The sequence below is a fragment of the Heterodontus francisci genome, chromosome 4 (assembly GCF_036365525.1).
Source record: "Heterodontus francisci isolate sHetFra1 chromosome 4, sHetFra1.hap1, whole genome shotgun sequence".
Classification (NCBI taxonomy): domain Eukaryota; kingdom Metazoa; phylum Chordata; class Chondrichthyes; order Heterodontiformes; family Heterodontidae; genus Heterodontus; species Heterodontus francisci.
Window position 1 is genome coordinate 19,499,336 of NC_090374.1, and position 21,028 is coordinate 19,520,363.

Here is a 21,028-nt window from a genome sequence, read left to right on the forward strand (position 1 = left end):
CAGCAAAACCCCCTGGTAAAAGCAGGATTATTTCTCCAGTAAGATGCTGTGACTGGAGGATAGTTGCATAATTATGTGCATACAGTCAATCCCAGTCACTCCAGGCATGACTGATGCGGGAATTAGCCAATCATCTTCATTCTGCTCAGCACTTGCGGTGTCACTAAATGCAGCCACTTTTAAACAACAGTAGATGGTTTTTCTGCAGTGCTGGTAAGAGACTGGGTGGTGGGCAAGGTGCTTGATCCATCGAGAGGGAGCTAGCGATGTTCTTACGCTAGTTGGTCTTTTTGGGTTTCCTCATTATCCTGTGTCCTGAACTCAGGGCTAGCAAATGACATGGTGGTTTGAGTTAAATAGACTGCTCCCTCATGGGGAAAAAGGAGGGAGAGGAGATGTCACAGCTTTCTTTCAAGGATACTGGGAACTAGAGCTTGATACTGCACAGGCTGAGCTGTTTTGGAGACCGTGTCCGGGATAATTTTCAGAAGACCTTTGATAAAGTCCCCCACAGGAGGTTGGTTAGCAAAATTAAAGCACATGGGATAGGAGGTAATATACTGGCATGGATTAAGGATTGGTTAACAGGCAGAAAGCAGTGAGTAGGAATAAATGGGTCATTCTTGTGTTGGCAGGCTGTGACTAGTGGGATACCACAGGGATCAATGCTTGGGCTCCAGCTGTTCACAATATATGTCAATGATTTGGATGTGGGGACCAAATGTAGTATTTCCAAGTTCGCGGATGACACAAAACTAGATGGGAATGTGTGGTGTAAGGAAGATGCAAAGCGGCTTCAAGAGGATTTGGACAGACTTGGTGAGTGGGCAAGAATGTAGCAGATGGAATATAATGTGGAAAAATGTGAGGTTATCCACTTTGGTAGGAGGAATAGATGTGCAGAGTATTTCTTAAATGGTAAGAGATTAGAAAGTATAAATGTACAATGGGACCTGGGTGTTCTTGTCAATAAGTCACTGAAAGCTAACATGCAGGTGCAGCAAGCAATTAAGAAGGCTAATGGTATGTTAACCTTTATTGCAAGAGGATTTGAGTACCGGAGTAGTGAAGTCTTGCTTCAATTGTATAGAACCTTTGTTAGACCATACCTGGAGTACTGTGTGCAGTTTTGGTTCCCTTACCTTAGGAAGGATATTATTGTCATAGAGGGAGTGCAACGAAGCTTCACCAGACTTGTTCTCAGGATGACGGGACTGTCCTAGACAGAGATAGGGGAAACTGGGCCTGTATTCTCTAGAGTTTCGAAGAATGAGAGGTGATCTCATTGAAACCTACAAAATACTTAAAAGGATAGACAGGGTAGATGCAGCTAAGATGTTTGCCCTGGTTGGGGAGTCTAGATCCAGGGGGCATAATTTCAAAATAAGTGGGATGGCACTTAGGACCGAGATGAGCAGAAATTTCTTTACTCAGAGGGTTGTGAGTCTTTGGAATTCTTTACCCCAAGGTGGAAGCTCAGTCATTGAATATGTTTAAAACAGAGATTGACAGATTTTTAAATATCAATGACGTAAGGGGATATGAGGATAGTGTGAGAAAAAAGCTTTGAAGTGGATGATCAGCCATGATCTTATTGAATGGAGGAGCAGGCTCGATGGGCTGAATGGCCTACTTCTGCTCCTATGTTCCGATAATTATGCTGGGGATTATCGATGGTCGATGTTAACCTAGGATGGCTGGTTGTATACGCGTCGCAATCAAAATGTCTTTGTGGCAAAATTCTTAATTGTTCTCATTGACTTGCAGATCCCAGTATGAGCCCAGCCTATATGGAGGAGAGGATTAGTCATGAAGCATTGGAGCTGGAGAAACGGTTGAGTCTTCTGTCGCAGTCCAGTAGACAAAGCAGTGGAGGTAAGAAGTGAAGTGTTTTAACGTCTTGGCTCAATTTTTAACTTCTGCTTCCCCCTCATGTCAAACATAACAGCCACGAGACTCCTCTGTTCGTGTTCTCAGCTCTGAGTCTGATGTTATGGGTTCAGATCCCCACTCCAGACACTGGAGCACAAAATTCTAGGCTGACATAGCCAGCGAGGGAGTGCTGCACTGTCAGAGGTATTGTCTTCATGACGAGACTCTAAACCGAGGCTCCGTCTGCCCTCTCCGATGTGCCTAAATTCTTCCAAGGCACTCTTTTAAAGGAGAGCAGGGGTTCCGGATTACATTAATCGCACAAACAACATCACAAGAAACAGATTATCTAGTCATTACCTCCTTTGCGGGTGCTTGCTGTGCACAAGTTGGCTGCCATGTTTCCCTACATTACAACAGCGACTACACTTAGAAAGTACTTCATCGGCTGTAAAGCACTTTGAGACATGCTGAGGTCATGAAAGGCATGATACAAACATGAGTCTTTCTCCTTCCCTTTTTCTGAGTATTATCCAGTAATCCCTGCTGAAAAGTTGGCATGTGTAGATGCTGGGTTAACGTGGGTTCGGCTTGATGCTGCCCATTCGTCAAATAGCCTCCTAGCACGCTGTCAGGGCTCAGAGCAACCCATTAAATGAGCTGCAGGTGACCTACGACCATATGTGGACCCATATCCCAGTATCAGTTACTGACTTCAGGAGTGGAGGGGGAGAACCAGGTTTAAAATTAGAGGGGAAAGAAATCTGGGAATAGCTTACTCACCCCAGGAGCCCAGTAATCGCAGTATGTTGCTACCAATACTCTCCCATGGAGCTTTTTTAAAAATTCGTTCCTGGGATGTGGGCATCGCTGACTAGGCCAGCATTTATTGCCCATCCCTAATTGCACTTGAGAAGGTGGTGGTGAGCTGTCTTCTTGAACCGCTGTAGTCCATTTGGGGTAGGTACACCCACAGTGCTGTTAGGAAGGGAGTTCCAGGATTTTAACCCAGCGACAGTGAAGGAACGGCGATATAGTTCCAAGTCAGGATGGTGTGTGACTTGGAGGGGAACTTGCAGGTGGTGGGGTTCCCATGCATCTGCTGCCCTTGTCCTTCTAGATGTAGAGGTTGTGGGTTTAGAAGGTGCTGTTGAAGGAGCCTTAGTGAGTTGCTTATCCATGCAGCTCCCTCACAGCCAAAGCTGGGCCTGCATTCTATCTACACTTCTGTTCATGCTGTCACGTAATCAGAATGTGGAGGCGATCTTGACCCTGATTTTCCTCATCTTGGCCCTGAATTTCATGAGACCTCCTGCCATTGCTCCATCATCACCTCAAAGGTCCTCCCTGCACTTCCAACAAAGTTACGGTGCACCTTGTAGCAGAGAGTTCTGTGAAGTTCAGAGCCAAATATCACTGAATTGCGTGTGTAAACTAATCCCCCTCGCTTTATCGGACTAGCGATCCCAGGTCTTTCTGATGACTCCGTATCGATACCCTGAGAGCACAGGATTACAAAACAAACATGAAAGTGGACATCTCCTTTGTCTTGATTACTAACCTGGTCACTTTGCATGTGTGCCTGAGACTATGTGAGTGTAAGTGCGTATACAGGCATAGCTGGCTTCGAAATTCGAGCTGTGTATTGTAGCTATATTGTTCCTACTCCCATTTACAGTGGATGCTTCCATTTTTTTTCTGTTTCTGCTCTAGGGGATGACCGGAGTCTGTCCAGTTCGACCGAGTCCTCGGACACCAGCCAGTCGGATAGCGCCAGTATGGGAAGCCGGCTGACACTGTGGCCGGAACAGCTGGCCGTCAGTGGTCTGCAGGAAGGCCACTCGCTGGGCCCGGCTGCCAGAGGGCTGGGTCCAGCAGAGGAGAAGCTGTACACGGAGGTCATGCGGGCGTCGAAGCCTCCGCCCAAGCCGCCTAGATCTCGGAAGCTGCAGGAGGTGGGCCGCCAGAGCTCTTCCGACAGTGGCATCGCCACAGCCAGCCACTCGTCCTATTCCGGAAGCTTCTCTTCCTATGCTGGGAGCCTGGACGTTTGCCCAAGCGATGAGTTTGGCTCTCTGCTTAGCCTCCCATCGAACTTACCCACTGAACGGACCCTATGCACCTGCGAGGCTCCAGAGACTCCTGGTTCCGAGTATCAGGTTCCCAGCTCTGTCTGGCATCACTACGACACACCTAGGAGTGTCTTACAGGCCGCATCAATGAAGGAGGCACTGCCTGCGACTTCACTTCCTTCCGTGTTAAAGGACCAGGCCCCTGTACCTCAGGAGATGACTGACAGCCAACTGTTGGGCACAGTAAGGGGCAAGAGCTTTCTTTCTGTCCCAGAAGGTGCCAGGGACCCAGTTGGGGAGCTGTATGCCGATTTTGTCCCAAGGTGGACACAGTTAAAGCCACAGGGACAGGAGCCAGAAGTCAAAGGGATTGAAGCAGCTTCACTCATTGCAACACCGGTGCCAGGAGTAGTACCTACGGACCCTTGCGAGATATACAGTCCCTACCCAGGAGCGGGACGCGCTCTCTTCACTGCCTGCCTGACCTGCGGGGGTCTAAAGGTAACCTCAGCTACTTAGTAATCCTCTATAACTGCGGCAATGTTCCCTCTCTGTAAATTCATGCCATGGGTTCAAGCCCTACTCCAGGCACTTGAACACATAATCTAGGCTGGCACACTCAGTGCAGTACTGAGGGAGTGCTGCACTGTTGGAGGTGAAATCTTTCAGATCAGACATTAAACAGAGGCCCTGACTGCCCCCTCAGGTGGATGTAAAAATTCTGTGGCTATTATTTCAAAGAAGAGCAGGGCAATTAGCCCCGGTAACCAAGGCAATATTTATCTGTCAACCAACATTGCGAAAGCAAATTTTCTGGGTCATTATCATTGCTGTTTGTGGGAGCTTGCTGTGTGTAAATCTGTTGCAGTGTTTCCGACATTACAACAGTGACTACATTTCCAAAACACTGAATTGGCTGTAAATTGCATTGGGATGTCCTGAGGTTGGGATAGGCGCTATAGAAATGCAAGTCCTTCATTTCTAAAATATGTAATTGATAGAGAATATCCCCAGCAAGCGCTTTCTTTTTTATGGTATTGAAAGTACTTGCCCGCAATGTTTTTCACACCAGGACATCTCAAGGTGCTTCACACGATACTTTTTGGAAGAGAAGCGACTGTTCTGTAGACCAGTGTTGATGTGGAATTGGACAGAAAACCTTCATCCACCCTGGTCTCAATTACTGTGAGGCGAGCCTCATCCAATTGTCCAATAACATCCTATTACAAAGTATTTCCAGCAGAGAATAGATCATTTGGCCTGACCTTTATATGTAAACTTTGAACTTCATCCGTCTTTTTGATGGGGAGGTTTTAACCTGCAACAAGGTGCTACTGATCCCTCTTTCTGATCCTGGCACTAAACCGTCCCCCAACTGTATTCCATCAGGAATGGCGTCCGAGGCTGGGAGAGAGGTCTTGTGAGCAGCTCTGCTTTGGAGAGAGGGCTGAGGATGGGAATGCCGGGGATGGGAGTGTCCTGAATGGGAGGGCTTCAGCCAGCTTGCTTTGTTTCTTGAATAATAGAAGATTTTCTTTGTTTCTACTTGGGTGATAGGTAATCACCTGGGAAGAGCTCATAGCAGAAAATTAGGCAGGGAGGACAGTCCATACATGAATATGAACCTATACCCACCCATGCACTTGAGATTACACCCATGTACACGTGTGCAAATTTGCATGCACTTGTATGCATTCTTATGTTCACATGTGCATAAGTTTATGGACACACTTACACACCCTAAGTGGAGCCTGCTAAATTATATATTTGTTCATTTATGGTAACAGAAACTTGTATGATCTTCGCATCAATTTGTGTTCTTCCTGCCTGATTTTTCTACATGATTTCCACTGCCGATTGCCCATTTGTCAGTCGAGAAACGGGCAGGCAGCAGCTGAATATCTTCCCCAAGTGTGTGCAGGGGGACAATTGGCATGAAAAAGAGAAGACAAAGATGTTTGGGGACATTAGAAAAACCATAGGGTGAGTGCTTGCACACTGCCTGGCAGGTTGTGCAAAGCTGAGCCCACTGGTGCCTCTCTGCCATGTAGTCTGGGCTCCGTGTTGCGTAGAGAGGTGGAAGCACAATACATCAGAGGGTGTTATAACAAGGTTCCTGTGTTGTGCTTTCATGGCTTGCCAACGTTGATGCTAAGTGAATGCACTAGTGTAAATACTGGCACGCATTAACAATGGAACTTAGGTTTACATGCCACACTATAAATACAGTGACTGCACCAAGCACATTGTCATATTAAAAGTCCAAATAAGCAGGAACAAAAGCCTGGGATAAAAAAGGGCCATCACAGGTGTTCCTCCGGTACGTTAAGGAAGATCAGCATTTCTGTAGCGCCTTTCATGAGCTCAGGGCAGACCAAAGCACTTTACAGACACTTAGGTACATTGGCTGCCACTTTTCCAACTGTGGCTGTAAGGCACATTTGGGATATCCTGAGGTGGTGAAAGGCACTATATAAATGCAAGCCTTTCTTTCTAAATGCAGGGATGAGATACTTCAGTTAGAGGAGAGATTGGAAAAGTTAGGACTGTTCTCCTTGGAACGAGAAGGATCAGCAGTGGCCTAATAGAGGCTTTCAAGATGATAAGTTTTGATAGAGTCGATAGAGAAAGGTTGTTCTTTCTGTCAAATGCACCAATAATCAAAGGTCACAGATTTAAATAATTGGCAAAAAAATCTAGAGGGGAGATGAGAATTTTTTCCACTCTGGCAGTTATTGCAATCTGGAGCGTTCGACCTGCAAGTGTGGTGGAAGCTGATTCCATAAAACATTTTAAGGGAGTTGGACAGGTACTCGAGGATAAGGAACTTACAGGGTCAAGCAGGAGTGTGGAACTAAGCATGACCGTTCTTTCAAAGAGCCAGCACAAGAAATGTATAAAACACGGGTTAGGCCACAGCTGGAGTATTACGTACAATTACCAACTAGAGAACAGGTTATCCTAGACTGGGTGTTGTGTAATGAGAAAGGATTAATTAACAATCTTGTTGTGTGGGATCCCTTGGGGAGGAGCGACCATAACATGATAGAATTCTCCATTAAGATGGAGAGTGAAGTAGTTGAATCCGAAACTAGGGTCCTGAATCTCAATAAAGGAAACTACGAAGGTATGAGGCACGAGTTGGCTATGGTAGATTGGGGAACTTTACTAAAAGGGTTGACGGTGGATAGGTCATGGATAATGTTTAAACGTGTGCATGAATTACAACAATTATTCATTCCTGTCTGGCGCAAAAATAAAACCGGAAAGGTGGCTCAACCATGGCTTACAAAAGAAATTAGGGATCGCATTAGATCCAAAGAGAAGTCATATAAAATTGCCAGAAAAAGCAGCAAGTCTGAGGATTGGGAACAGTTTAGGATTCAGCAAAGGAGGACAAAGAGGTTGATTAAGCCGGGGAAAATAGAGTACGAGAGTAAACTTGCAGGGAACAGAACTGATTGTAAAAGCTTCTATAAATATGTGAAGAGAAAAAGATTAGTGAAGACAAATGTAGGTCCCTTACAGTCAGAAACAGGGGAAATTCTAATGGGGAACAAAGAAATGGCAGAACAATTAAACACATACTTTGGTTCTGTCTTCACAAAGGAGGACACAAATAACCTCCCAGAAATGTTAGGGAACCAAGGGTCTAATGAGAGGGAGGAACTGAAGGAAATCAGTATTAATAAAAAAAAAGTGTTAGGGAAATTAATGGGGTTAAAGGCCGACAAATCCCCAGGGCCTGATATTCTACATCCCAGAGTACTAAAGGAAGTGGCCCTGGAAATAGTGGATGCATTGGTGGTGATCTTCCAAAATTCTATAGACTCTGGAGCAGTTCCTACAGACTGGAGGGTGGCAAATATAATCCCACTATTTAATAAAGGAGGGAGAGAAAAAACATGGAATTACAGACCAGTTAACCTTACATCAGTAGTGGGAAAAATGCTAGTCTATTATAAAGGATGTGATAGCAGAACACCTGGAAAGCCTAAATGGGATTGGGCAAAGTCAGCATGGGTTTATGAAAGGGAAATCATGCTTAACAAATCTACTGGAGTTTTTTGAGGATGGAACTGGTAGAATAGATAAGGGAGAACCACTGGATGTGTTGTATTTGGATTTTCAGAAGGCTTTTGATAAGATGTTAGTGTGGAAAATTAAAGCACATGGAATTGGGGTTAATATACTGGCATGGATTGAGAATTAGTTGACAGACAGGAAAGAGAGAGTCGGAATAAACAAGTCTTTTTCCGGGTAGCAGGCAGTGACTAGTGGGGTACCGTAGGGATCAGTGCTTGGGCCCCAGCTATTGACAATATATATTAATGACTTGGATGAGGGAACTAAATGTAATATTTCCAAGTTTGCAGATGACACAAAGCTGGGGGGGAATGTGAGCTGTGGGGAGGATGCAAAGAGGCTCCAAAGTGATTTGGACAAGTTGGGTGAGTGGGCAAATGCATGGCAGATGCAGTATAACGTGGATAAATGTGAAGTTATCCATTTTGTTTGTAAAAACAGAAAGGCAAATTATTATCTGAATGGTGATAGATTGGAAAAGGGGAGGTGCAACGAGACCTGGGTGTCCTTGTACACCAGTCGCTGAAAGCAAGCATTTCGGTGCAATAAGAGGTAAGGAAGGCGAATGGTATGTTGGCCTTCATTGCAAGAGGATTTGAGTACAGGAGCAAGGATGTCGTACTGCAGTTACACAGGGCCTTGGTGAGCACACATCTGGAGTGTTGTGTTCAGTTTTGGTCTCCTTATCTGAGGAAGGATGTTCTTGCCATGGAGGGAGTGCAAAGATGATTTACTGGGCTGATTCCTGGGATGGCAGGATTGACGTATGAGTAGAGATTGGGTCGACTAGGCCCATATTCACTAGAGTTTGCAAGAATGAGAGGGGATCTCATAGAAACCTATAAAATTCTAAGAGGACTAGACAGGCTAGATGCAGGGAGGATGTTCTCGATGGCTGGGGAGTCCAGAACCAGGGGTCACAGTTTCAGGATACGGGGTATACCATTTAGATCCGAGATGAGGAGAAATTGCTTCACTCAGAGTGTGGTGAGCCTGTAGAATTCTCTACCGCAGAAGGCAGTGGAGGCCAAGTCATTAAATATATTCAAGAAGGAGATAGATATATTTCTCAATGCCAAAGCGATCAAAGGATATGGGGAGAAAGCAGGAACAGGGTACTGAGTTAGACGATCAGCTATGATCTTTTTTGAATGGCGGAGCAGGCCTGAAGGGCCGAATGGCCTACTCTTCCTATTTTCTATGTTTCTATTCTGGTCACCACATTACAGGAAGGATATAATTGCTCTGGATTGAGTACAGAGGAGATTTACAAGAATGTTGCCAGGGCTTGAAAGTTGCAGCTATGAGGAAAGATTGGATAGGCTAGGGTTGTTTTCCTTAGAACAGAGGAAGCTGAGGGGTGACTTAATTGAGGTGTACAAAATTATAAGGAACCTAGATAGAGTAGACAGGAAGGACCTGTTGCCCCTTGGGGATAGGTCAATTACCAGGGGGCACAGATTTAAGGTGATTGGTAGAAGGATTAGAGGGGACATAATGAAAAACATTTTCACCCAGAGGGTGGTGGGTGTCTGGAATTCACTGCCAGGATTGGTGGTGGAGGCAGAAACCCTCAATTCTTTTGAAAGGTACCTGGACATGCACCTAAAGCGTTGTAACTGGCAAAGCTATGGACCTGGTGCTGGAAGGTGGGATTAGATCGGGCGACTAGTTTTTTATTCTTAGACCAGCATGGACATGGTGGGCTGAATGGCCTCCTTCTGTGCTGTGATTTTTCTATGTTTTTATGGTTGTAAGAATGATGGGCCAAATGCCACCCTCTTTTGCTGTAACTTTCTATGATTCTACGAAGCCTGCCATTCTCTCCTCAAAACATGCTGGCATTTGACCCCCGCAACACACCCTTTCGGGGTTCCCCTGCCCCCACAAAACTCCTTCTGACTCAGTTGGGAGAGAGCTACTAACTGAGACAAGCTGAAAATATGGTCTTTTAATAGGGCTGCAGGAAGGAAAAGGCCAGGTGTTGTTGCACATCTATCCTGGTAACACCTGGGCCACAGCTTTGGGTATCGGCACCCAGCAAAGTGCTGCTGCCTGCCTGTTGTGCACTGTACACTGGTTAGGGCAATGGGGGAGGGGGAGACCAGCAGCACTGGGCAAGGAGGGATGAGGATCTGGGATGGAGGACCGGGTTAGTGGTCGGTTTGGGGGTGGGGGAATGGGTTTATGGTGGTGATAGGGGTGGAGCTGGGGATGGGAGTTGGGGGTGGTGGCTGGTGGTGGTGGGGAGTGGGGGGTTGGAGATTAGGAGTGGAGGTTGGTGATGGGGTGAAGGGTTAGTGATGGGGTTGAGGTTGGGAGTGGGGATTGGTGTTGGGATGTTGGGGTTTAGGGGTTGGGGTGGGGTTTGAAGCTGGGGGTTGGTTACGGGGCTGGGGATTGGTGACGGGGTTTAGGGGTTGGGGTGGGGTTGGTGATGGGGTTTGGGAGTAGGGGTTGATGGTAGATGTGGGGATTGGGGATGGGAGTGGGGGTAGGGGTGGGGTTTGGTGTGTGGGGGTCAGTGATTGGAGTTGGGGTAGGGGTGGGGTTTGGGGTGTGGGGGTCAGTGATGGGAGTAGGGGTAGGGGTGGGGTTTGGGGTGTGGGGGTAGGGGTAGGATTTGGGGTGTGGGGGTCAGTGATGGGAGTGGGGGTAGGGGTGAGGTTTGGGGTGTGGGGGTCAGTGATGGGAGTGGGGGTAGGGGTGGGGTTTGGGGTGTGGGGGTCAGTGATGGGAGTGGGGGTAGGGGTGGGGTTTGGGGTGTGGGGGTCAGTGATGGGAGTGGGAGTAGGGATGGGGTTTGGGGTGTGGGGGTCAGTGATGGGAGTGGGGGTAGGGGTGAGGTTTGGGGTGTGGGGGCCAGTGATGGGAGTGGGGGTAGGGGTGGGGTTTGGGGTGGGGGGGTCAGTGATGGGAGTGGCGGTAGGGGTGAGGTTTGGGTTGTGGGGGTCAGTGATGGGAGTGGATGTAGGGGTGGGGTTTGGGGAGTGGGGGTTGGTAATGGGGTTTTGGGGGTGGGGTTTGGGAGTGGGGGTAGTGGTGGGGTTTGGGGGTGGGGGTTGGGAGTTGGGGTTGATGGTGGATGTGGGGATTGGGTGTGGGGGTCAGTGATGGGAGTGGGGTAGGGGTGGGGTTTGGGGGTGGGGGTTTTGGGGGTGGAGTTTGGGGGTGGGGTTTGAGGTTGGGGTGGAGTTTGGGGGTTGGGGGTGGGGGTGGAGTTAGCTCTCATCTGCCTTTTTGCTTGCTGCTCACACTGGGGATATTTAGCTCCCTGGGTGTGATATGGACTGCAAGCTTCAGCTTATTATTGCCCATTGGGGAGGTGGTGGCATAGTGGTATTGTCGCTGAGCTAGTAATCCAGTGCCCAGGGTATTGCTCTGGGGACATGGGTTCAAATCCCACCACAGCAGATGGTAAAATTTGAATTCAATTAATAAATCTGGAATTAAAAGCTCGTCTAATGATGGCCATGAAACCATTGCTGATTGTCGTAAGAACCCATCTGGTTCACTAATGTCCTGGATAGGGAAGGAAATCTGCCATCCTTACCTGGTCTGGCCTACATGTGACTCCAAACCCACAGCGATGTGGTTGACTCTTACATGCTGTCTGAAATGGTCCAGCAAACCACTCAGTTCAAGGGCAATTAGGGATGGGCAATAAATTTTTAAATCTCTTTTTATTTTTTATTCATTCACGGGATGTGGGCGTAGCTGGCTGGGCTATTCCTAATTGCCCTTGAGAAGGTGGTGGTGAGCTGCCTTCTTGAACTGCTGCAGTCCATGTGAGGTAGGTACACTCATAGTGCTGTTAGGAAGGGAGTTCTAGGATTTTGACCCAGTGACAGTGAAGGAACGGCGAAATAGTTCCAAGTCAGGATGGTGTGTGACTTGGAGGGGAACTTGCAGGTTGTGGTGTTCCCATGCATTTGCTGCCCTTGTCCTTCTAGTTGGTAGAGGTCGCGGGTTTGGAAGGTACTGTCTAAGGAGCCTTGGTGCGTTGCTGCAGTGCATCTTGTAGATGGTACACACTGCTGCCACTGTGCGTAGGTGGTGGACGGAGTGAATATTTGTGGATGGGGTGCCAATTAAGTGGGCTGCTTTGTCCTGGAAGATGTCAAACTTCTTGAGTGTTGTTGGAACTATACCCATCTAGACAAGTGGAGAGTATTCCATCACACCCCTGACCTGTGCCTTGTAGATGGTGGACAGGCTTTGGGGAGTCAGGAGGTGAGTTACTCGCCGCAAGATTCCTCGCCTCTGACCTGCTCTTGTAGCAATGGTAGTTATATGGCTACTCCAGTTCAGTTTCTGGTCAATGGTAACCCCTAGGATGTTGATAGTGGGGGATTCAGTGATGGTAATGCCATTGAATGTCAAGAGGAGATGGTTAGATTCTCTCTTGTTGGAGTTGGTCATTGTCTGGCATTTGTGTGGCACGAATGTTACTTGCCACTTATCAGCCCAAGCCTGGATATTGTCCAGGTCTTGTTGCATTTCGACACGGACTGCTTCAGTATCTGAGGGGTCGCGAATGGTGCTGAACATTGTGCAATCATCAGCGAACATCCCACTTCTGACCTTATGATTGAAGGAAGGGGGAGGCGGTGAATGGTGGTGGACAATTGCCAGCCTAGCCAGCGATGCCCACATCCCACAAATGAATAAAAAATAATTAACAGTGACTAAGATACATGTCTGGCTTGAAGAAGGAGGAGATAATTTTATACGTCATTGCTGGAGTATGGTTTTGTTGTTTATCCTAACTCTTTCAATCCTGTGCTCTAGTCTGGCAACGCCTCGCACTTAAAATTCTCATCCTCGTGTTCAAATTTGTCCGTGGGCTCACCACTCCCTAACTCTATAACCCCTCAGTCCTACACCCCTCTAAGATACTTGCATTCCTCTAATTCTGGCCTCTTGAGCATTTCCCATTTTAGCCAATCCACCTTTGGTGGTGGTGCCTTCAACTGCCGAGGCCCTAAGCTCTGGAATTCCTTCCCTAAACCTCTCCGCCTCTCTAGCCCTCTCTCTACCCTTAAGATGCTCCTTAAAATCTATTTGCTTCAGTCATCTGTTCTGATATCTCCTTATGTGACAAGGTGGCAGATTTTGTCTGATTGCACTCCTGTGTAGTGCTTTGGGACATTTTGCTATGCACTGTATAAAAGCGTTATTGTTATTTTGGGAATCCCATTATAGAAAGGATATTGGAGCCATGGAAACCAGGCGATGCAGACTTCATAGGATTACAGGGAGTGAGATGAGTGGCTTAAAATACCAGGGCTGTATTTAAGTTGCCATGAAAGTTGAAGGGAGATCTGAATAGAAGTCTTAAAAATGATCAAAGAGGGCACAGACAGACATTTAGCTCATTGTGTCTTTGCTGGTTTTCTGAAAGACTATTGGCATGCTATACCATGTTCGTTCACTGTGCCCTTAAAAAAATTTCTTTTTCCAAGGGCAGTGGTTAATTACTTGGAAAGCTTTCTGCTCCCACCACTATAACTAGTAAGGCATTCCACATCCTAATAACCCTCTGCATAGAAAAGTCCCTAATCTCTCCCTTCATTCTTTTAGCTATGATCTTAAATTTATGCTTCCCACTTACTCACCAGCCAATGGAAATGGGGTTTCATGAATTACTTCATCAATATTCATCAGAATTTTGAACCCTTCTATCAGATTTCCTCTTAGCTTTCTTTGTTATGCTGAAGCAAGCTCCAGTTTCTCTCGTCTCCTCTCATAACCGAACATAAACGCTGGACACTGGCATAGACCAAATGGCTTGTTTCTGTGCTGTAGATCCCATGTCATACCATGTCAGTCGGGATGATGTGTGACTTGGAGGAAAATTTGGAAGTGATGGCATTCCCACAGCATTGCTGCTCTTGTCTTTCTCGGCAGAGCTCGCAAGCCTGCTGTTGAAGTAACCTTGGTGAGTTTCTGCAGTGCATGCTGTAGGTTGTACCCTACTGCAGTCACAGTCGACCCATGGAACTGTTGGCTATTGCATCCAGTGGGCAGGAATACTGAAATAAAGCTGTTTAATTGGACGTGGAAAACATTGCTGTTTGATTTTCAACCTTCAGTTGTGAGGCGGGTGGCATATGTCGCCCAGCCTGTCTCTCAATCTCCGCCTTGGGAAAGCATATTGTTATGAAAGTGACTCTGTTTTGTTCAAAGTAATTTTTTTTTTTTAAAAGGATTTTATAGTTAAGCTAAATAAATGTGGACCAGATTTTCTTGTTTTAAAAAGGAAGCCATCAAGGACAGTGAGGGAGCCGGATTGGCAACAGTGTTGTTGTTTGTCACATGGCTCTGGCTAAGATGAGCAGAAACCCTGGCAACAGGGAGAGAAAAGTAACAAGCACTCCTTTGATTGGACAAGCCCTGTAGCAGCCACACAGCACCTAGGTGTGCAGAAAACTGCCAAGCTGTTTGGTTGTTTGTCAGTGCGTGTGTTTTACCTTCTGGAGGAAGAGACCAAACTCTTGCTGAAGTGTCAAAAAAGGATAGAAGGAGAGAATTCCAAGAAAGAACAGAAGACTACAACCCAGATTGTATTCTCGCAATTCCCTAAAAGACTCTGCGAAGTTTACTGTGAATTTCTCTTGTTTCCTGTATTTCAAGAAGGTCTGCTAAATTACTTTTACTACACTGCCTGAAGAGAGCTAATTCTGGAAGATTCTGGAGATTCTGTCTACGTGTGCTCGAAGGTTGGACTGTGTGCCAGTTTGGTGCAGTGTGTCTCATCTATTTTTTCAGGGGTGAGCAAGTGATCTGCCTGGGTGTGTATTTTTTTTTTGCCTGTAATAGAGCTCTGGTCAAAAAAATCCTTTTTATTATTCTTTCAGTTAACATGTGTGTGTGTGTCTGTATGTGAGCATGAAGGGACTAAGGTAAAGGGGACTTTTTAAAATTTAATGTTGGATTTTTAAAAATTTGATCATGTGATATGGTTTTACTTCATTACTAGTTAAGACTTGTTTTATAATAAATTGCTAATTTTGATGTTCATTAAAGAAACCTGGTTAGTGTGTTCTGTTCTGGGGAAAATAGGTTATCCGATTGACTGTTTCAGTAAAGTGGGAAAATTTTAAAAATATGTTGTGATCTGTGGAGAAGTGGGACTGAATTAACAGTGCACTCCTCCCGCCTTGGTTGTAACAATATCAAGATAGAAAGAACGTGCATTTATTAAGGATGTGAAGGGTTAATGCGAAAGACAGTGAGAAAGACCCCTTCCATTGTATGAGCGATGATGTAACAGTCACACAAGAGAGGTTTGAGAAGAAGAAGGTACAGCAGCACGAAGGATACTAGCTTAGGTGGCTTGCAGAGAGTTTATATAGTAACTGTAAAAAATAGAGTACAAGACTTTCTCCAGATCACCCTACAATGCTACCAAAACAAACCCTACAATTCAACATGGTGGCAATGGTGAAAGTGACCAGGAGAATTTGAAGATCTCCTTACCTTTGGAAGAAACACCAGGGGAACAACAGAGCAATTTAAAGATAAATACTGGCCCGGTACAGTACGAAAACTACTTACCAGCAGAAGAGGCTGTGAAGAGCACTATGGCCCCTCAGGTCACACCACAGCAGCGTGGGGCTGTCTGCCGGTACTTCCAGCATATCAAGCAGTCAGGTCCAAGTCTTCATGCTGGGTAACAATCCAGCATGGGCGAGACAGTGAAACTGGCCATTTAGGCAAACAGCGCACTGGGCAAAACAAATCCAGTGCAGATCGCGATCTCTGCCGAATCAGCAACTAGGGAGGCCAGTACAGTCGGTAGCCATTGCTCAGCCTTGCTGAGGAGAAAAAGCACAGTAATTGTCAGAAAGCGCAGGAAAGGTCGGGGAGCAGGAATGCATGCAAGCAGGACCTCAAAGGTAGTAATCTCCGGATTACTCCCAAGGCCACGTGCTAGTGAGTATAGGAATAGGAAGATACACCAGATGAATGCGTGGCTGGAGAGATGGTGCAGGAGGGAGGGCTTCAGATTTCTGGGGCATTGGGACCGGTTCTGGGGAAGGTGGGACCTGTACAAGCCAGACTGTCTGCACCCGAACAGGACTGGGACAAATATCCTTGCAGGAAGGTTTGCTCGTTCTGTTGGGGATGGTTTAAACTAGCTTGACAGGGGGATGGGAACCTGAGCGCAGTCTTAGATAGGACAATTTCAGGGCAGGGAACAGGAGGCAGAAAATTAGCGAGTGACTTTGAAAGACAGAAGAAGCAAAGGTTAAACAGTGTACAGCACAGGAATTTGGCAGTGTTAAAAGGTATTTATTTAAACAAGGAGTATAGTAAATAAAGCTGATGAGCTGAAGGCAGAGATGGACACATGGCAACACGATATCATTGCTATAATGGAAACGTTTGACTTTAAGAGGGGCAAGAATGGCAACTCAACATCCCTGGATATAGAGTTTTCAGGCAGGAGAGAGGGGGAGATAAAAAAGGAGGGGGGTGGGTGGCATTATTAGTTAAGGAATCAATAACAGATTTGAGGAGGGATGATATGCTAAATGAATCATCAAATGAGGCCATATGGATGGAACTTAGAAATAGAAAAGGGGCAGCCACACTACTAGGAGTGTACTATAGACCCCCAAATAGTGAGAGGGAGGTAGAAGAAGAAATATGTAGCCAAATTTATGAGTGCAAAAACTATAGGGGATTTCAACTACCCCAATATCAACTAGGATACAAACAGTGTGAAGGGCACAGAGGGGAAAAAATTCTTGAACTGTGTTCAAGAGAACTTTTTAAGCCGGCACGTAACAAGCCCAACGAGAAGGGGTGCAATTCTAGATTTAGTCTTCAGTAATGTGGGCGGCACAGTGGCGCAGTGGTTAGCACCGCAGCCTCACAGCTCCAGCGACCCGGGTTCAATTCTGGGTACTGCCTGTGTGGAGTTTGCAAGTTCTTCCTGTGTCTGCGTGGGTTTCCTCCGGGTGCTCCGGTTTCCTCCCACAGCCAAAAGACTTGCAGGTTGATTGACCACTATAAATTGCCACTAGTATAGGTAGGTGGTAGGGGAATATAGGGACAGGTGAGGATGTGGTCGGAATATGGGATTAGTATAAATGGGTGGTTAATGGTCGGCACAGACTCGGTGGGCCGAAGGGCCTGTTTCAGTGCTGTATATCTAAATCTAATGAAGCTGGGCAAGTGGAGGAAGTAACGGTGGGTGACCATTTTGGAGATAGTGACCATAATACAGTAGGTTTTAGCATAATCATGGAAAAGGACCAAGATAAAACAGGAGTAAAAGTTCTAAATTGGGGGAAGGCAAATTTTAAGAAACTGAGAGGTGACCTGGCGAAAGTGGACTGGATATAGCTACTTGAAGGAAAATCAGTGGCAAACCAATGGGAGGCATTCAAAAGCGAGATATTACAGGCACAGTGTAGGTATGTCCCCACCAAGATAAAGGGTGGTACTGCCAAATCTAGAGCCCCGGTTATCTAGAAGCTTACAGGGTAATTTAAAGCAGAAAAAGAAAGCTTATGATAATCACAAAAATCTTAATACTTTAGAAAGCCTAGAGGAGTATAGAAAGTGAAGTAAAAAAGGAAATTAGAAAAGCAAAGAGAGGACATGAAAAAGTATTGGCAGGTAAAATCAAAGAAAACCTGAAGATGTTTTATCAGTACATTAAGAACAAGAGGATAACTAAGGAAAGGGTAGGGCCTATCAGAGATCTACAAGGGAACTTGTGCATGGAGGCAGAAGATGTGGGCAGGGTTCTTAATTAATTTTTTGTCTCTGCCTTCACAAAGGAGAGGGTTGATGTAGACCTTGTACTTAAAGAGGAGGAGTGTAAAATATTCGATAAGTATAATGACAGAGGAAGTGCTAGAGGGTCTGACATCCTTGAAAGTAGATAACGTGCCTGGGCCAGTTGGATTGCATCCCAGGTTGTTAAAGGTAGCCAGGGCGAATATAGCAAATGCAGTGAGGATCATCTTCAAATCCTCACTAGATACAGGAGAGGTACCAGATGATTGGAGGTCTGCGAACATTGTACCATAGTTTGAAAAGGGTGTGAGGGATAGGCCAAATAATTATAGGCCGGTCAGTCCGAACTCTATGGTGGGTAAATTATTAGAATCAATTCTGAGGGACAGGATAAACTGCCACTTAGAAAGGCACGGATTAATCAGGGATAGTCAACATGGATTTGTTAAGGGAAGGTCATGTCTTACTAACTTAATTGTTTTTGAGCAAGTAACAAGGAAGATTGATGAGGGTATTGCAGTGGATGTGGTCTACATGGATTTTAGTAAGGCATTTAACAAGGTCCCGCATGGCAGACCGGTCAGTAAAATGAAAGCCCGTGGGATACAGGGGAACGTGGCAGGTTGGATCCAGAATTGGCTCAGGGACAGGAAACAAAGGGGAGTAGTCTACGGATGTTTTTGTGAATGGAAAGCTGTCTCCAGTGGCGTTCTACAGGGCTCAGTGTTGGGTCCATTGCTGTTTGTGGTATATATTAATGATTTGGACTTAAATGTGGGAGGCATGATTGGGAAATTTGCTGATGACTCAAAAATTGGCTGTGTAGTTGATAGTGAAGAGGATGGCCGTAGATTCCAGAATGATATCAATGGTTTGGTTGAGTGGGCGGAAAAGTGATAAATGGGATACAATCCCGATAAGTGTGAAGTAATGCATTTGGGGACGGCAAATAAAGTGAGGGAATACACAATAAACGGGAGGATATTGAGAGGGGTAGAAGAAGTGAGAGACCTTGGAGTGTATGTCCACAGGTCCCTGAAGGTGGCAGGACAGGTGTATGGAATGCTTTCCTTTATTGGCTGAGGTATAGAATACAAAAACAGGGATGTAATGCTGGAACTGTATAAAATGCTGGTTAGGCCACAGTTGGAGTATTGCACACAGTTCTGGTCACCACATTAGAGAAAGGACATAGTTATTCTGGAGAGAGTACAGAGGAGATTTACAAGAATGTTGCCAGGGCTTGAAAGTTGCAGCTATGAGGAAAGATTGGATAGGCTAGGGTTGTTTTCCTTAGAACAGAGGAGGCTGAGGGGTGACTTAATTGAGGTGTACAAAATTATGAGGGGCCTAGATAGAGTAGACAGGAAGGACCTGTTTCCCCGAGCGGAGAGGTCGATTATCAGGGGGCACAGATTTAAGGTGATTGGTAGAAGAATTAGAGGGGACATGAGGAAAACCTTTTTCACCCAGAGGGTGGTGGGTGTCTGGAATTCACTGCCAGGAATGATGGTGAAGGCAGAACCCCTCAATTCTTTTAAAAGGTACCTGGACATGCACCTGAAGTGCTGCAAGCTGTAAGGCTATGGACCAGGTGCTGGAAGGTGGGATTAGATTGGGCGGCTAGTTTTTTTCTTTGGCTGGCACGGACACAACGGGCTGAATGGCCTCCTTCTGTGCTGTAATTTTTCTACGGTTCTATGGAACTGCAATTGATTGAAAAGGTAGTCAAGCAAAGAAAGGTAAACAATTCCTTATCACCAGCAGAATTACTAATGGGAAGGAAGTTAAGAACATAGCTTTCCGTATTGCCTCAACAATTAATGCCAGGATTGAAGATTCAAGACTGCGAGAAAGTTCAGGAAAGAGAAAACTGCTACAGAAGGCAATAAACCTGAAATTACAATCGGGGATTTCGAGTGAGAAACTTCCTCAAATTAAATAAGTTTGGATATGTGATCTGAAACAAGAAGGTACAGTAATCCATAAACATGGGGACTATCAGCAATTCTATGTTATACGAACGAATGAAAGGAACGTAAGGAATTGGAGGAATATCATTCTTATTCTGCAAAAGCAACAGCTGCTAATCCATCTGCAAGCTCCAGATGAAGAGGAACAAACCCAAACTGAATGGAATGCTACAACCCGTAGAAACGAAAAACCAAGTCAGCAACTCAGACTTCCCGCGAAGGCTACTGACAGTCCCAGACAGATAACAACCAGAGCAGGGAGAATTCTCAAACTTCCGATGAGACTGAATCTGTAAAATCAAAGACTTGGAGGAGACAGCTGTAGTAGAGAAGTCATAAATGTGTATATATATGTTCAGAAAATTGTTGGATAAAGACTTGGGGGGAGATGTAGTATAAGGATGTAAAGGGTTAATACTGAAGACAGTGAGAGAGACCCCTCCCACTGTACAAGTGATAATGTAACAGTCACATGAGATAGGCTTGTGAAGAAGGTATAATAGCACGAAGGATACCAGCTTAGATGGCTTGCGGAGAGTGTATATAGTAAATGTAAATAATAAAGAGTTGTTAGTTAATCTTTACCAGAGTCTAAGACTTTCTCGAGGAGCAGCACCTCATCTTTCAATTAGGCACTCTACAGCCTTGCGGACTCTATATTGAGTTCAAAAATTACAGAGCATGACTGGCCTTTTTAATATTTTTAAAATTATTTTATTTTTTAGCCATGTGCCTGTTTTCTCATGTGGACAGAGCTACTCATTATTTGGCCATTAACACTTCCTCTCTGGACTATTGCTTTGTCTTTCGCCATGAGCATTAACACACTCTCTGCCCTTGTTCTTTAATCTCTCCTGCCCTCTGCCCTATCACACACCTTCCATTTTGTTCTCTGCCCCACCAAACCCCCCCACCCAACCCCTTCTCTTGCTTAAAACCTAATTCTTTTCTAACCTTTGCCAGCACTGATGAAAAGTCACAGACCTGAAACGTTAACTCTGCTTCTCTCCCCACAGATGCTGCCTGACCTGCTGAGTATTTCCAGCACCTTCTGTTTTTATTTCAGATATCCAGCAGCTGCAGTACTTTGCTTTTATTTAAAGGATAAATATTGGTTGGGCCATTGGGGAGAATTCCCCTACTCTTCCTTGGAACACTACCAGGCAATCTTTTACACCTACCTCTGAGGACAGATGGGGCCTCGGTTTAACATCACATCCCAAAGCCAGATGCAGTGCTCCCTTAGTACTGTACGGGAAGAGTCAGCCT

At 45.7% G+C, this 21,028-nt stretch overlaps 1 protein-coding gene across 2 annotated transcripts in view; it reads left to right on the forward strand.

Annotated features, from left to right (window-relative positions):
* dok7b (docking protein 7b) overlaps positions 1-21,028 on the forward strand; it is a 96,417-nt gene that overhangs the window by 27,767 nt on the left and 47,622 nt on the right. For both annotated transcript variants that reach the window (XM_068028768.1, XM_068028770.1), the window contains exons 6-7: positions 1,768-1,875; positions 3,586-4,445. In XM_068028768.1, coding sequence (XP_067884869.1) covers positions 1,768-1,875; positions 3,586-4,445 — 968 coding nt within the window. The remainder of the gene's footprint in view (positions 1-1,767; positions 1,876-3,585; positions 4,446-21,028) is intronic.